Raw genomic sequence first — 17,654 nt, 5'->3', positions numbered from 1 at the left:
AGACTCTGGGTGAATGCATATCAATAGAGTCACAGGGCCACAGGGAAGCCATGAGGGTAGAACTCCATAACCTCAGGCAGAGTCTGCTTGAACTTGAGGCTTCCCGAAATGTTAGGGCAGAACAGCAGCTGGAGCAGCTCACACGTTCGCTCTCAGCTGAGCTGCAGGCAACACCTGAGGAGATCCGGGCATCCGCGAGGCCATGCGTGCAGAAGTGCCGGCAACCCGTGAGGTGCTGCATTGGGATCTCCGCACTTTAATCCTCCAGAATCAGACCTTCCAGACCCGCAAGCTTGCTGCCATGGAGGACCATACAAGGGCTTTGCGTGGGCTGCCTCCCACTGTGCCACCACCTCCTGATGCAGCAGCAGAGGGTGAAGAGAGCAACAGCAGTTCTCCCACAATGGCATAGCCGTGCAGGCCATGAGCCCATGGAGGTATTTTTTTTTCTTGCAACATCCACGCAGGTGGGTGTTGGTGTGCACCCTGTCCTCGAACCTCCTGGGCGCCCCCCCCTGGACTCCAAATGGCCAGTGTGTTGCCTTGTGTGGCTCCCGCGGGCATCCGCTGTATTCCGGCTGGGCACATGCAGGCTTGTCCTGACTTTGGGTTAGATGCTTGGGTTCGTGACACACACACCCCTCCGGCTTCCCATTTCCATGGGCTTGCAAAGGGTATGACCAAGTGACAGTGACTTACACAGTGACATTGGGCTCCCATGAGCTGTGTGGGCAGTCTGTAGTCAATACAGTGTGTACATACCTAGTGGGTATTGTTGTTGTATTGTACACTGCATGGTGTATTGATATGTGCTTGTGCCTCCATGTCTTCCTCCTAATTTGCAGGTTCCTTCCTCATGTTTTCACAAGGCCGTCTCCTTTGCAGATGGATTTCATGTTGTATGCAGTACACTGACACATTTGCATGGCAGCACACTCTACAGTTGGAAGGGGTTGATGTGCTAGCTTATTCAGGTTGTAAGACTACCACTACTTTGACTTAGTACTGTCATGTTTTTGCAATGTTTCATGGTGTGTTGCTGTATTGTGTTGGTGGTATTTGTTCATGTGTGCTGTTTGTTATTGATTACTGGGAGCATATTGTCTGTGGGCAGTTTCCATTTGGGACAGTGCACTTTGTGACACTTGTGTCAGGTCTTGTGCATTGTTTTGTTTGCTTTCACATTGCATGACATGCCATGGTGTGTTGGGTGGCGGAGCTGGGGAGGGGTTGGGTGACATGGCACTGTTTTCATGTTGTATTTTGCAAGGGGGTAGTCATTCATGCAGCATAAATGTGTGTTTTTTTGTGACACAGCATTGGTTTGGTTATCTTCCGGCAGGTAGGGATGCACACAATGTAACAATTCCAGGTGACCAATCTCAGGCTGGTATGGTTGTGACAGTTGACTGTCCCTTATGTCATCATCATTGATTGTCAGCTGGTATGTGCCAGGGCTGTGTGCACTCCACAGGGGTGTGATTTTAGGTGAAGTAATTAGCCACCAGCTGCGTACGGGCTGCCTCACCACGTGCCCTTTCCCCTCCCATGCACAGCGGCCGTGCTTATGGTTGGGGATGTGGGGGCATCCACCAGCAGGCCCCGGCATGTTGCAACATTGTGCAGGACACATGCTGCCACTATGATACTGCACACTACTGGGGGCACGTATAGCAGCTGCCTACCAGAACAGTCAAGGGAGCGAAAGCGTGACTTGAGCACTCCGAATGTGCACTCCACTATGCCCCGGGTTGCAATATGGGCTGTGTTGTATCTTACCTCGGGTGGTGTGGTGGGGTTCCGAATTGGCGTCATCATGTGGGTGCTCAGTGGGTAGGCACTGTCCCCTGGGGAGGTGATGATGGGTATCATTAGTGGGGTTGTGACATTACTCAGTATCTGACATGCATGCATTTGCAGGGGCATTTATACTCACCAAGCAGCCATGTATCACCATGCCCCCCAGCTTCTTGGTCGCGGTTTAGGGTTGACATTCTGTAAATTAAACTGTCATGGGTTGACCCAGGATAGTTGGCATATACTGAGGTGATGATTCCCTTGGCATCACATACTACCTGCACGTTGATGGAATGCCAGTGCTTGCGGTTTCTGTAGATGTGCTCAGTTGCCCTCGGAGGACGTAGAGCCACATGGGTGCAGTCAATGGCACCTAGCTCTTTGGGGAAGTGTGCCACCCCATGAAAATCCTGGACGACAGCCTGCCTTTCTGCAGGTGTTCTGGGCAGGTATATGTGCCTGCGGACTGATGGGTGTGCAGTCATGATGGCCAACACTTGGTGCAGGCAGCGTGACTGCGTGGCCTGTGGCACCCCCCCACTATGGCACTTGTCCACTGAAATTAACCAGTGGCCAAGAAGTGCAGTACATTGAGCACCTTTTCCAAGGGGCTCAGTGCTTGGGAGCACAGGGTGGGTGATGTGAGGTCATCCTCCCACTCACTCACCAGGTTGAGTATTATGTGAGTTGGAAACCTGTACCTCCCATACACCTGGTCATCAGGCATCCCAAAAAGGCTGGTTCTGGGTGTAAAAATTCTGGCCCTGTCTATTCTCCTCCTCCTCCTCCTGCAGTATCCCACGACCACTGCTGTGAGGAACAGTATATTCATCTTGGGTCTGAGCTTGTTTGTTGTTTGCACGCACTTCTATGCTGCGCGGGTCCATGTACGCCTGCTTCCTGCTGGCGTACGTGTTTCCAGATTAGCGAGTCTTTTTTGGCGCACGCGTTAGCCTCGTTCGATTCCATGAATACGGGTTGTAGGCGCGCGTGTGGGCGTTCCGCGCATTTGCCTCCTGTACTTCCCCCGTGACACCCACATTTTCATGCGTTGTTCCCCATTCTGCGTGTTACGCCCCGTGGTACTCCTACTTTTGTTGTGTGCGCTTCACTACGTGCGCTTTCGCTGTGCGCGTAGCGCACGCTGTTTGAAGACGTGTGCGCCAGCGTGCACCACACAGGATTTTAGCGCACATCCATGGATTTACACGCACACGGACTTCCATGAATCGCTGTGCGCGGGTTTCACTGCGATTTTCGCACTTGTGCTACGATTCGCACATTTTGCACGCTTGCGTGGGAATTTTCAGCGCACATTAATTCCATGAATTGGCCTCTTTGTCAACAATCATACCAATCCCGTCATGATAATATGTCCAAAATATTTACAATTTTCATCAATAAAATGCTAAAAAAACCAAATGCATTATTACTTCAATTCATAAATTCATCCCAATCCGAATCCACAGACAAGTTCCTCCCCCCAGACCCGCTGCAGAGAGTGCAACTACCCATAGCTCACATAGGCCAAACATTCACACAAACAATGCCTTACATATTCCTGCCCCCCCCCCTCACCACAAAGGCGACATTCCCTATTTACTCTAGGCACCTGATACCAGGCCCCATCAATTTCACATGTTCTTTCCATATTAAATATTAATTTTAGGTAATCCCACTCTAGGTAATTACCCAACAATTGTTGAATGTAAGTGGGAGTACCAATCCTTCCCTGAATGTAGGCCAAAAACTCTGCAGCCTGGTTCTTAGTGCCAAGGTTGACTAATGCCTGTTCTGAACCGTAGGCAAGTAAAATAGCCTTAATGGTTTCCTTAAAGCATCAAAGGGATTAACCCAGTATATTTGCAGGAGATAGTGTTAGCCATTTGTTTGCTGTGTAGCACACTTTAACAAGGTTACTACTCAGCATCAAACAAGCTCTCGACCTGAACACCTCAAGAATAACATTTTGCAGAGAACCTTCCAGAGAATTAACCAGTTTCCAAAATAAAGTTAATTATTTATAAACTCGGGGTACCTGTTAGGCCTCAATCTTCCAGACTATTATCACCATCTAAACAAAATATTGATCAAGGCCATAATGTCATACATATTATCCATCTATGTCATGTGTTACTTCAAAGAATGTATTTATTTATTCGTATTGTTGAACTTTAAAAGTAGGAACTATGTACATTTGCACAGACAACATATTAACAGTTGGTTATATATACTGTGACACCACTCTCTGTAATGTTGACATTTACTGACAAAACACCAACGACCCTTACAAAACATGGGTCCAACATATATGTGTATACTCTAAAAAGGTCCCTGATAACTTCAGGGACTTAAACAACAATACATTATTATAGTCCTCGTTTACGTTAAAACTGCCCTTTCTTTTGCAGTGTGTTGATTGCTTCCAAACAAGTTGACACAGTGTGCTTCGGCTGCTCAAGAGTGTAACTTGTCACTCGTATCACTTCTGGCCTTCATCAGGACGTAGTATATTTAGAATCCCACCAAATGTGATTTGTGTCTACAAATAGGAATATATATGTACATATTAGAATTGGAATGGTATGACATGTAGTTCGAAAAAGGACGTCTTATTTTGTCTGGGGTGATTCATTTTGTCAAACTTATATACTCGGCCATCTAGCTATAAGATAGTGAATGAGCCAATGCGGAGAGGCTTGGATCTCCCACTTCTTTATTCCAGCGTGATACCAAATACACTGATATCTGTCAAAGAAGGACATACTATCAGTGTAGCTCTATTATGAAATGTCTGAGGTATCCTCAACATGTGGTTTACTTCCTACATGAAAGGAGAATCTCTCTGGGCGAAGCCTATGTATTCTCACTTAGGGTGCCAAGGATGCTCTTCTGCCAATTCGATTAAATCCTATCTCGACCAGTCAGGCTGTTATGGAAACGTTTTAAAGTGAGCAGGGGGGGATCATCTCATTATATGGTACAATGGTGCACACCACCGATATAAAGTACCATTAGGTCCCTATACCCTGCTTCGTACTGCACATCTAGTGGTCAAATAAATGTTGTTAGTCATCTAAATTGAAAAACTCAGGGAGACGCCGTAATGTGCTGTGGGTCCTGACGCAAATTTATTTAGAAACTACATGCAGCATGGTGAAATAGTATCTACGTAGTGCACAAGGCCGTGGTTGCAACCCCAGTCACCACTATGCTGAGCCTCCAGGACTATATCACCCGATTTCCCTGCTGGTGAGCCTGCGTTATTAGAAGCTGAGGCATTAAATTAGTAATTTACACTGTGCGCACGTCTGAGACATAGTTGTGGTTCAGTGTCAAACACTCACAGTAGGAGCTCCATATGCAGTTCTCGATTGTGATCACTTTACGAGAAGTCTGGCACCGCATTTCAGTATTAGTAGCGGTTGCTAGGCGACCCATGTGCCGCTTTCAATCGCGAAACATAGAGAAGGGACTCGGGCAAAACTAAAAGCTGTGCAGACATGTTTAAATGGACATATGTTTTGCCAGAATGGATCCTCTCTGAGCACTAGGAACCATTTGCATTTAATCTCATCACTTATACCGAACAAATCACAGTACAGCCTGGTTATATACAAGATCAGTTTCTGCAGATATATGATGATACATTTAAACAAAAAATGTGATGTAGGTCTGAACATCCTACAGTTAATCTGGTATCCACGGGATGGTTGTTGCACACCCTATGTGTAGCATTCATTTGTGTTTAGCAGGCAAGGGACTCCAACTAGAGCGGACATCTATAAATGAAACTTCAGCATTACGATAATATGGGTTATCCAGGAATAGGCCTCTGTCAAAGGTAGGAATAGTTGTCATTAGATCACAGCCTCTATTACAAACTTACACCAACAGTATGGTAAAACAGCATCAGTGTTGGCAGTATGCCATGGTACATTTTTTGATGATAGTTTTTTGATGATGTACTTCAGCCATTAAACAGTCATTGTGACATGGATCTTACTCCATCTAGTTTCCACATCACAGTCGGTTTTGGCATATTACATGATCACCAGCCCTCACTTGTAACATCATATTTCATACAATTTTGCATGGAGCATCCCTTTAAAAGTCATTATATGTTTCAGTTGTGAAAAGTTAGTTGTAGAAGATTAAGTCATTCCACTCTACTGACAGGTTGAGGCCTTTTTTCACTGTATCCAATTTGTAGATCCAGCGCTGCTCTAGCCTGCACAGTTGTGCTGCCAAATCCCCACCATGTGGGTGGTTTTAACATCTGGATCACGAACCAAGATATATCTTGCTCTGTATGCCCCATTTGTTTGTAATGATTTATTAGGGGCTTATCAGGTACTAGATTACTTATACATGAGCAATGTTCCGCAATCCATTGTCTCGCCTGTTGAATTGTTTTCCCAACGTACAATAACTTAAAGGTGTACTCCACAATGTAAATCACAAATGTACTTTTACAATTTGTATGGGACCTTAGTTCCCATTTAAATGTGGCATGTTCAAAAGTCATCTTTGCGATACTGAAGTTGCATGCTTTGCATCCTCCACATATGTGGTGTCCAAAGACCGGGGGCAAGCTCCACAATGGCAGAAGTGTCTGTAGTGTCCCAGGGCACTTTATATGTTTGGACCAATTTCTGCCTCAGACTTGCGCTCTTCTTGAATGCAAAAAACAGTGTTCCATTCAATGTTTCTGGTTGCTACACCAAATGCCAATTTTTGGTATGATCTGTTTTATCTGGTTACTCACCGGGCTAAATGTGGTAACCCATTCCAGTCTTTGTTGAGTTTCTTTGTCTTGTTTGGTAAGTGTCATATCTCTGTCAGTATTTGCAGCTCTTTTCAAGTTATTCTTTACCACCTTGATGGGATATCCTCTATTGAGTAATCTCTTTTTTTAAATGTTCTGCATGTGTATTAAAATCTCTTTTCAGTACAATTTCTACGAATTCTGAGAAATTGGCTGTAAGGTAAATTTAGCTTAAGACCTGCCGGATGGAAGCTTGTAAAGTGTAATAGACCATTTCGATCCATAGGTTTCCTGTACAGTGAGGTAGCATATCCATCCCTGTTTTTGTATATGGTGAGATCTAAGAAACTCACATATTGCTGATTAGTCTCCTTTGTGAACCTTAGAGCTGTATCACATTGGTTCATCCATTCAAAAAAGTTTTTCTAACCATATTCACTGCCTGTCCATATACAAAACACGTCATCTATATAGCGCTTCCATATTGCTATATATTAGCTATACGGATTGTAGATGGAAAAAATGGATATGGTCTCAAAATGTGCCATATATAAATTGGCCAGTCGAGGGGCGAAGGCAGCCCCTATACTGACCCCTTTCTTTTGTTAAAATTGTGTCTTATATAGGAAAATGTTTTCCGTCAATGCAAATGTGGCATATTCGACGATGAAAGCAATGGGGGGACTATTAGGGTCACGGCATGTGTGCATTTGTGGAATCGAGGTGTACAAAGACTGGGCATCTAACGTAACCAAAATGTCAGGTTCTCCACTTGGGATAGTGGTAAGAAGGTTAATCATATTTGTAGAGTACTTTACATAGGAAGTCATCTCTGTCACAAAGGGTTTGAGAAAAAGTTCTGCATATACTGACAAAGGATCTAAAATAGAATCGATGACTGCCACAATAGTTCTCCCGCTTACTTTATAACATTTCTATCACAGCCCGACTGCTTGAGATAGGATTTAATCCACTCCGGCAGAAGAGCATCCTTGGCTCCCCTATTCTCCAAGTGAGAATACAGAGGCTTCACCCAGAGAGATTCTCCTTTCAGGTACGAAGTGTCCCACATGTTGAGGATACCACAGACATTTCATAATAATGTAACACTGATAGTATGCCCTTCATTCACAGATATCGCTGTATTTGGTATCACACTGAAATAAAGAAGTGGGAGATTCAAGCCCCTCCATATTGGCTCTGCCACTATCTGATAGGTAGGTGGACGAGTAGTATAAGTTTGACAAAATGAATCACCCCAGACACAATAAGAAGTCCTTTTTTGGATAACATGTCATACCCACCCAGTTCTAATATGTACATATGTGTGGACACAAATCACATTTGGTGGGATTCTAAATATACTGTGTCCTGATGAAGGCCGGAAGTGATACGAGTGACAAGTTACATTCTTGAGTGGCCGAAAAACACAGCCAACACAAAAACTTATTTTGAAGTAATCACCACACTGCAAAGAAAGGGCAGGTTTAACGTAAAAGAGGAATAAAGTAACATTTTGTTGTTTAAGTCTCTAAATTGATCAGGGACCTTTTTAGAGTATACACATGCATGATGAACCCAGGTTTTGTAATGGTCATAGGGTGAATAAGGTTGTTGGTTTTGTGTCTGTAAAGGTGAACATTACAGAGAGTGGTGTCACAACAAATATACCCAACTGTTAATATGTTGTCTGTGCAAAAGTACATAGTTCCTACTTTTAAAGTTCAACAATATGAATAAACATGGATAATATGTATGAGATGATGGCCTTGATCAATATGTTGTTTAGAAGCAAAATAAAGTTAAGTAACCATGAAGTATTTTACAATCGAAATGCATAATGTTAAAACTCCAAGAAAACCATATTGATAGTAGTGCGTGATGGAAGACGCAGCAAACTGTTCAATAAAGTTCTTTCTAGTTTACGTGTCTCTTCAGGACTTACTAGCGCCCGTGATTCAGAGCCATAAAGTATGAGAGATGCCACTTTGGCTTGGTACAACTGGACCAATGATCCAGACGAAAACCCACCCCCTCCTGAGCGAAGGAGCGGATGCCACCCAAGGTTACATTGTACTTTAATCTAACATAGTCCAAGTAAGAGCTACCACTTAGCCTACAATCCAGAAATATACCCAAATACTTATGTGATGGAACTATTTCAAGTTTAGTTCTTCTTTCTCCCAACAAACCCTATTAGTAACCCTCTTCTTCATGGGATTGAAAAACATTATCTTTGATTTAGAGATGTTTATGAGGGAATTGTTGTCAACTTATTTTTTTATTTTATTCAAAGAAGCTTGTAGCCCTCCACGGCAAGATCCAGAATAGCAAGGTCATCCGCGTAACCTAGCCACTGCAGCAGTGTTGAATCTAATTTAGGAGGGATTGCAACAGGGATTTTAATGGCCGCCTCCAGGCCGGAGAGATAAAGATGGGGGCTGAAATATAGCCTTCTTTAAGGTCTGTTTGTGTTTGTATCCAAACTGTAGTCCCTTCCTGTTGATTCAATCTTATCTTGACCCTGGTCTGAGAGTACAGCAAGTCAATCATTCTAAACAGTCCGGTCGGAATGTTCCACATCAACAATTTTCCCCAGAGCCTGTTACGGTCCACGGTGTCAAACACAGCACTTAGATCGATATAGGCCACACTGGGAGTTTTCCTAACCATCCATGCTTGTTGGATGGTAGTAGTTAGGTCTAAGATTGTTATGATAGTACTGGATTTTTTTTTTAAACCCTGTCCGATTGAAGGAGATCATGTCAAGGGATTCTGCCCAAACATCAAGCTCTTTAAGTATAATCTGAGCAAAAACCTTAGCAGAGACGTCCAGCACGGCAGGAAGGTGGTCGTTTTTTGGTTCGTCATACTTGCCCTTCTTCAAAACTGGATTGTATATGCTATCCTGCCATGAGGCAGGGATTCTCTGGTACACCTCAATACTACAAAAGAGCTGATGCAGAGCATGAGACCAGACAGACGGGTCATACCTAATAATGGTACTACATAGCCCATCAGGACCGTGGCCATGGAGGATTTACTGGCTACAATCGACCCAAAGATGTCATCAGGACCCAAACCATAGACCCAGTTGTTCAAAGACGACATACAGCCAGTAGAATCAACAAATGTGCCTCCAAGTACTTGATGTATAAATGTAATTCAGCCTACATCAGATAGACCGTTTATGTCTCTGGCAGTCGAATCCCAACCATTTACAATTTTCCAGAATTCTATACTTTTCTTAGTCATGACTGCCTGCACTACATCTCACCAACGGGGACACTTGATGGCATTCCTGTGCTTCTTTGGCCATTTGCAGTATTTTTGTTTGGCGAGTCTGACCCTTTCATTGTGTGCTACCGGTTGTAACTCTAACATTGCTATGGCCCGTAATTCTCCCCTCAACATCCCCTCCCTATTCCTGATGTATTTATCATAAGGATGCCGTTGGGGATTCTTAACCCCAAAAGTTGCCCTGCGTATGGTGTATGAGGGCTTCCTAGCACACTTTTGGATCGTTGCCAAATGAGTTTCAAACGGAGAAATTACCAGCGTGGCACTCTCCAGCGGTAAATGCGCAACCTCAGTTACAAAAGAGCCCAAAACAACTCTCGCAACCGTAGATGCTTTAATCAAATTCCAGTCATTCCATGTGATGCAATTCCAACAGAGATTGATGCTTAAATATCCGGTCGATCTTGGACCAAAACTAGGGGCCTACAGATTCAAATTCGCCAGAATTGGATAGTGGTCACTCTCTGGACACTGATAAACACACCATATCTGCCACTATGACAGGAAAGTTGACAACAAACATGTAATCTAATATGCTGCTACCCCCTTTTCCCACCCTAGTGAAATTGCATTATTTGGTTATAGTTTGTCACCCACTATGAGGGAAGATATGCCCAGATGTGTATCCCCTGCTTGCTACACCACAATGATGAAGCCCAGCAAGGCTGAAACATGTCTAGAGTTGGCTATTTTTTCTGTGCAAAGGCGACCTGGTCTAACAGTTTGGGCTGGACTACTTTTATTGGGCATCAGGTAATAATGACCCCATACATAATATTGGTGGGAAAAGCCATTGGCGACATTATATATGGAGACATTATGTATTGGGATGGGTTGCGGGGATGTCCCCCTTTGTAAAAAAAAAAAATGTCCCCTGCATGTTCAATGTAATAATGTCTCTGCAAAAAACGGCCACTTTTCTGTCAGGGGACATTTTTCGGGGACATTATTACATGGAACCTTTTATTGGTGGCAGTACCAGACTGTCTTCATAAGACTGGACCTTCTGCATTGATGCATACAAGCTAGAAAACTGCAGTGTGGAAGGTTACCCAGAGCAAGAGCACTGCCAGTGTTTAAGGTTTACTCATAACTTTTCAAACATCACATTATTTGTCTAATGTCAATTCACCAGGGTGTACAGTCACAGAGGAAACATATTAGTTTTGATACCCATCTGGTCACTACCCCTACCCCCCACAAAGACAGGTATGCCATGAGATGCCAGGCAAATCTCCTCTAATCAAGAGACCACCAGCAGCCTCAGACACATGTAGCTGCCTTGTTGGGCAGGATACTTTTGGGTGATAAGGAGGAGATTTTGTCACAGGAAATGTGGCTAATGGCTTGGAGCGGAGCGCATTCAGAGCCACAGGGTGTATTGCACTGGTCTCATGCTCAGGCAAGGGCATCCATTGTCAGTTACATTCACTTGGAGTCAGTGTTTGCTGTGACTGCAGGTGAAGATGGCTGGAGGTTATCAGAGCTTTTGGCAGATTAGGAGGGAATGCCTGAACCCCAGTAAAGGGGTTGGGGCGTGCAGGGATAGCAGGGTGTTGGTGTAATTGAATTGAGGAGCCTAAGGGTGGTGGGCTTCTGCATTCAACAGCAAGGAAACCTTAGGCTAAGTTTTCATGTGTCAAAGGGATTTTAATATAATCCCACATCGCATCAGACTTACTACTTCCATTATAGCTCCTTGCAAGTTTAGGGATTTGTGTCATATAGGCAGTGCATCGCTCAGATAGCCTAAGAGGGTCTAATGGATCATAGGAACCACCTCGCCGTGCATTATTGAAAATGCTAGGGCTCATTTCTTCATAATGCATTGGCCTTCTCCCCCCAGAAGTACATATGGCTTGCAGCCGCAGATTAACTTTAGGCTTATTGCCTTTATTGGCATGCTCCGTGATCGTCATTTGTACCAATCGGGCATTGTCAGGTCCTATTAAAGGTGTAGGTGGTGCTTAGTGTGGCCTTGAATTAACCCTCATATTAAATCAAGGGAGAGTAATATAATAGGGGGGCACTATTTTGCAGTTACCCACCCCGTGCAGGCCCTTCTGCCCTTTCGCAGACCGGAGCACATCTTTCAGGGTCTGAATTAAAACCCTAATCTGATCAATTAAACTGAATGCATAAGTTTCTCAAGGCGAGAATTGACTCTTTCAAATCACAACAACTGCTCCAATGAAGCTCGTGGAATTAACAGTGCTCTCCCATCCAGATAATCCATCTGGGTACATTTTTCATAGCAGGAGCTAAATGTTATAATCCCACCACCCCCATGTTGGGGAAATCAAACCTGCAGCCCCCCTGGCTTCCTCTGTTGTTCTTCCCATTAGGTAGCAGCTGGGGAATTCACTCAGGTTTGGTTCCCCATCTCAAATCAGGTAAAATGTCAGTCCTATCACTGCAATCAATTACAAGAAGGACATCATGGTGTGTAATCACAGACAACTGATAGTTGTGACTTTCATTTTGGCATGGAGGGAAAGGTAACTTCTGCATCTCCATAGGTAAGATTGTTTGTTTGTTATATGTGGCACTGAGCTGTTTGAGGAGGTCTCATTGGCTGGAGTAATAATGCCATTGTCTGATTGGTCCTTGTCTCTAAAGTCAGATAAAAGAACTTAAATGTCATTGATTAGATGTTGGGCATCCATTTTTGGCGCTATATTGTGACACTGATTCCCTCTTGGGAAGTATAGAGAACAGGGCTTTGCTTTCACTTGGACATAATGTATTCAGGAGACCTCAGTAGATATACACAGTGCCAAGGTATGCCCGAGTGGCTAGTCTGTCTTCCCACCCTTTGACCGGTCAGTAGATCAAGATCAGCTGGAGAAAAAACAAAATAAACACTGCGCCAAGCCATGACCGGATGGCTAGTGAGGCTTCACACAAGTCAGTCGCCTCACCCTTGGCATCAGTAAATAATTGGGATATGCTGGATGGAGAACAACATATACAATGTCCCAACCAGATAGTCCAAAGGTACTGGCTACTCGTATATAGCCAACTCACAGGATCAGGGTGGGGCACGCCGATGGCTCAAGGGGCTGCCATAGTGCATCACCCCCTCACACACACCTGAATATAAAGTTTGGGTCATTTTATGCATACGTTGACCTGGAGCAACTCGCCAGGCTCCTGAACTACGACATCACAGTGTTGTCGGGGGCATAGGTTTGTAGGCTCTAGGCCTTCCTTGTAGGGGAAAACCTGGCTCTGTCTAGTAGTCATAGATATGTATCCCCTTTTCTTATAAATCACTGTCCATAGAGCACACATCACAACATAATAATGATCTTTTGTTTTGGTTGCAGAGAATGTGACTAAACCCATAGTGAATTATGTGAGTGCACAGCTGGTGGAGAATCGGGGCCCGGCCAATATAACTTGCGACACTTCCAATGCAGAGACAATCCTATGGTTTTTTAATAACAGTCCGGTTCTACCCAGTAATATCATGCTGTCTGCAGACAACAGAACACTGATCATCAAAAATGTGACCCGAGGTGACACCGGGACCTATCAGTGTGAAGGCATTAACCCCGTCAGTCGCAGCAAGAGTGACCCAAAGATGCTGACTGTTGCCTGTAAGTAATCACAGATCACCCTTGTTCCCAGTATTCCATGATCTGTCGCTGACCTGCAGCGCTCAGCTCTTCTTTCTCTGTTCCCTTACAGATGGGCCGGAAAATATAACGATCAATCCAGCAGGATCTCAACAATTACCGGTGGGCGCAAAGCTTTCCTTAACGTGCACTGCGTTGTCTGTCCCAGGAGCAGCTTATCAGTGGCTTCTCAATGATAATGATCTTAAACAATATGGCAGCACCTTTACCATTGCCAAGGTGTCCCCCAAAGATAACGGGAGCTACACCTGTGAGGCTCAGAACCCAGTCTCCCAGCTGTCTGTAAAGGCCACTGTCTCTATATATGTGAATGGTGAGTATTCAAGGGCTACACTTTTCTGATATTGGAGTTATCAATTAATTGTTATGTAAGTTTCTTTAATACAACCTATTCCTTTCTTTTTTCTATACTGCCCGCCTTATCTTCTACTATAATCACTCCTTCCTTTTTTTAAACCTTTCTCCCTTCTCTAGCTCCCTAGCTTTCCATTTTAAATATTTAAATAGTTCACTCTTTTCCTGTCTTTTTCCTTCACGTCTTTGAGGATGGGCTTTATCCTGCATAGTTCTACTATAGAAAGTCTCAAGTATGAATCGGTGAGAATGTTCAAAGTAATCATTTGCTCTGTCATATAGCAACATTCAAAATGTCTCTTGTGTTAATGGGTTGACCAAAAACAAAGTGATCTCATCATCCAGGCATGGATGGCCACCCATGGACAATGCCTGAATGGTGATAAGACTGAAATCATTATCCTGGGCACACCCCCTACCCTCAAAAAATTGGGTCCCAACTACTCCTCTTTCAACATCTCCAACGCTCATGAGGTAAAAACTTTTGGGCTTTTACTTGGACTCCACCCTCTCTTTCAACAAACAGGTTAACGTGATGGCCTCAGCCACGGTATATACCTGCAAATCGATAAGAGCAGGCAAACCATTCCTATCCAACAGCAGTTGCATTACACGTGCTATAGCGCTCATTCTATCGAAGGTGGACTATTGCAACTCTCTCTACATAGGGGCCAATAAGGGCACCATCAAAAGAATCCAAATCCTGCAGAATAATGCTCTTCGAGCAGCACTAGGTATACCTAGAAGAGCACACATTACAGAATTCAGAAAAGACATTAACTGGCTTTCGACTCAGGAGAAAATCCAGCTAAAAGTGGCTTCACTTGTTTATAAACGCCTAAACAATGCTGCACTGCATTACCTATCCAATAGAATCACCGTAATAAGTCCAACAAGAATTACAAGGTCCATCAACTCCAACGATATTTCAATACCTAGATTTAAACTGTCCAGAGTGGGAGGTTGCAGCTTCCAGGTCAAAGCAGCCCAATTAGGGACTCGCTACCATCAACCTTACTGTCTGACCAACCATACCCTACCTTCAGACAAAACCATATAAGTTGGATTAAAGAGGTGGACAAATAAACTTTCGGCATTTTACCCCTGACTAACCATGCCTGACCTCCCACCGCCCAACCAACCTGTATTTTTGTAAACATACTTGCCTTCAGTATTTATTGTCCTACTGAGCAGATACTGTAATTTGTGTACATTTTTTGTCTGCTATTTGTATATATTATTTTTATATGTACCCTTTGTTATTGTAACTAAGCTGTAAGATGTCGTATGTAATGCGCCCTGCTACCCTTGGGTCTGGTGTGCAATACAAGTAATAAAAACAAACAAACAAACTAGTCAAAGTCCTTAGCCCATATAAATGCCTGGACCTCACAAAGAATGACTCTTGTTAAATAGTTCTGGTTAAAGGTAACCAAATTAATGGAATAGATTCCTTGGAAGTTGAAAAAGTTGCTGAGCATGATCTGTTAATATCTCTAGAAGAGAGATATTCTGAAGGGGTTTAAAGGAAGTCCTGGCTTGAGTGAAATTGAAATATGTTTCTCTTAGGCATTTTCTAAAGGGAAACATGAATGGTTAAACTGTGGGATGTGGAACGAACGTGTTGGCAAACTCCACTTTGGAAGTACAATTGATCCATCTGGCTGCATCAGGTGTCAGAAGAATATGCATGCATGTGGTGATGTGCAAAATGCAAATAAATACAATATTACAATCTGGCATCCTAAAAGCAATTGCATGATGTATGTTGATAATGCTGGGAGTTCAGCTGCCAAGTTTTGGAAGTTTGATGTATTAAGCTGTGAGTAATACTGGAGTCCTGGATCTCAGATGTCATTGGATGCAATGCTGGTAGGTCTGAAGAACATGGAATAAGGGTGCTTGGTCTCTTCGGTCCTGCAAACAAGCCACAGTTCTTGGATTATTTATGCATGTAAGCAGAGACAGTGATGCTTTTTGTGATTCATATGACTGTCTGGTTTAGCATGTTATTGCATTTTTATTTCTAGAGCTCATCATATAGAACTCCAAAGTGTAGAGTGGCCTATTTGTGATGAGGAGTGGCAGGCATGTTAATAGTTGAGCAGATATATGAGACAACCAAAGTGTTCCTTGTTCATATGCATGTAAAAAGCATTGGTCCAGTGACCCAACGATTTAGAGAACTGAGCTGTAGGTTTGGAATGCCGTGATCAATTTGAAGGTCTTCTGTGTCACAAATGAGAGCAAGATGGTTGTCATGACGGGCTTTGTGTTGAAAGGCCATGTTCAAAGAAAGTGCAACTGTATGTTGGTTTATATGGGGAGAACAGAAATTCAGTCCAGTGTCAGTCCAGCAGCGTTATGCATTCTCCAAGTCTCTGATCTGAATTGAATTTTCAACTTTTTTAGATGGTTCAGAAAAGATGTAATGACTGTGGTTGTGTTCTGCCATTATATGCCCTGACCCCAAAGTCAAAGTAGAGGTTGACAGAATTAAAGCACAAGCAGCAGCGGTTTGTAATATAGAATTATCAGGTGGCATCAAAAGCTTTAGACTCATCCTATCCAGGTTCCCACATATGGGTTTCTATCAATGTGAGAGAAAATGTCTTCCTCTTCATGGTGCAATACATACAACATGGGTCATCCAATGTGAAACTCATATTGATAGCAGCTCCCTCATTTATTTTATGCCGCACACAAATATAATCTGAGATATGGAAGACGGTTATTCTCAGGGTCAAGAGTGTTGACTGGTCATGGACGGAGGATGAAATCTTTGATGAAAAGGTCACACGCAGAAGGGCTTTCACCAACATGAAAATAAAAACATTGGAAGACTTTGATGATCCTCCAGACCGATGGCAGCCTCCAAAATTCTTTGCTATTCATCTTATATTTGAAATGAGCAGATGAGCCAGCTGCTGTTATTTTATGCCCGATTGTAGGTGAGGAGACAGTCCTGCAGATCAACGCGGGCATATCCTTGGCCATCTTTCAATTGACACCATTTTACACATTTATTTTATTGTGCTGATAATAAATTAAAATCTCTAAGGACACGAGTTAAAATATCACTGATTGTGTGTAAGCATAAAATATGTAGTCGCAATCAGTATGCCACTGCGACCCATATACCAAAGATAATGCGTCCGAGCACTTTGTCATTGGCAGAAGCATTCATGAAACTTATCAAGAAGGGCCATATGACACATGAAAATGTGACTGGACTGTGACGTCTCAGATGATGATGATAAGTACTACTTGGGGAAAGCAGAGGGGAAATGGGTTGCTGCTTACTGGATGCATTCAGTGAATCGGCATTGGGTGTCTTTAAAATGGATGCAATACCAACACTGAGAGACATGAAAATGGCAGCGGTGTGCTTCAACACCGAATAATACCACATAAGATATCAGGATTTAAGATAGTGGGCACCAGGGGAGTTGCTAGGTCTGGAAAAGACCCGGGGCTAAGCTTAGGTCAGAACTTTTGGGACTGGGGGCTAGCTAGTCTTTTGGCTGTAGCTCCTGAGATTCTATCCGGGGCCACAACCAAAAGATCAGGGGCTATAGCCCCTTTAGCCCCCCCTAGCAATGCCCCTGGTGGGCACCAAACCATGTGAAAAGAGGTTCTAATGATTGCTCTGATATCACATCTAGCATAGAGATTTCACGAGAGTTGACTGGCAGTCTCCTAATGAATTTAGGTAATTTTTCTTCTCGTCCAGATTCAATTGGCTGACACCACCTCAATGTTTATAGAGAATCTGCTCTACATATGAAGATTGG

The 17,654-nt window shown here is 43.6% G+C and overlaps 1 protein-coding gene across 2 annotated transcripts in view; it reads left to right on the top strand.

The window, feature by feature from the left end:
* LOC138531291 (carcinoembryonic antigen-related cell adhesion molecule 5-like) overlaps positions 1-17,654 on the top strand; it is a 262,387-nt gene that overhangs the window by 175,326 nt on the left and 69,407 nt on the right. For both annotated transcript variants that reach the window (XM_069640981.1, XM_069640980.1), the window contains 2 exons: positions 13,195-13,467; positions 13,559-13,819. In XM_069640981.1, coding sequence (XP_069497082.1) covers positions 13,195-13,467; positions 13,559-13,819 — 534 coding nt within the window. The remainder of the gene's footprint in view (positions 1-13,194; positions 13,468-13,558; positions 13,820-17,654) is intronic.

This window comes from Ambystoma mexicanum, chromosome 1q, assembly GCF_040938575.1.
Source record: "Ambystoma mexicanum isolate Mex_15411 chromosome 1q, UKY_AmexF1_1, whole genome shotgun sequence".
NCBI classification, from domain to species: Eukaryota; Metazoa; Chordata; class Amphibia; order Caudata; family Ambystomatidae; genus Ambystoma; species Ambystoma mexicanum.
The sequence above is the reverse complement of the archived record's forward strand: the minus strand, read 5'-3'. Positions and strand labels throughout refer to the sequence as shown.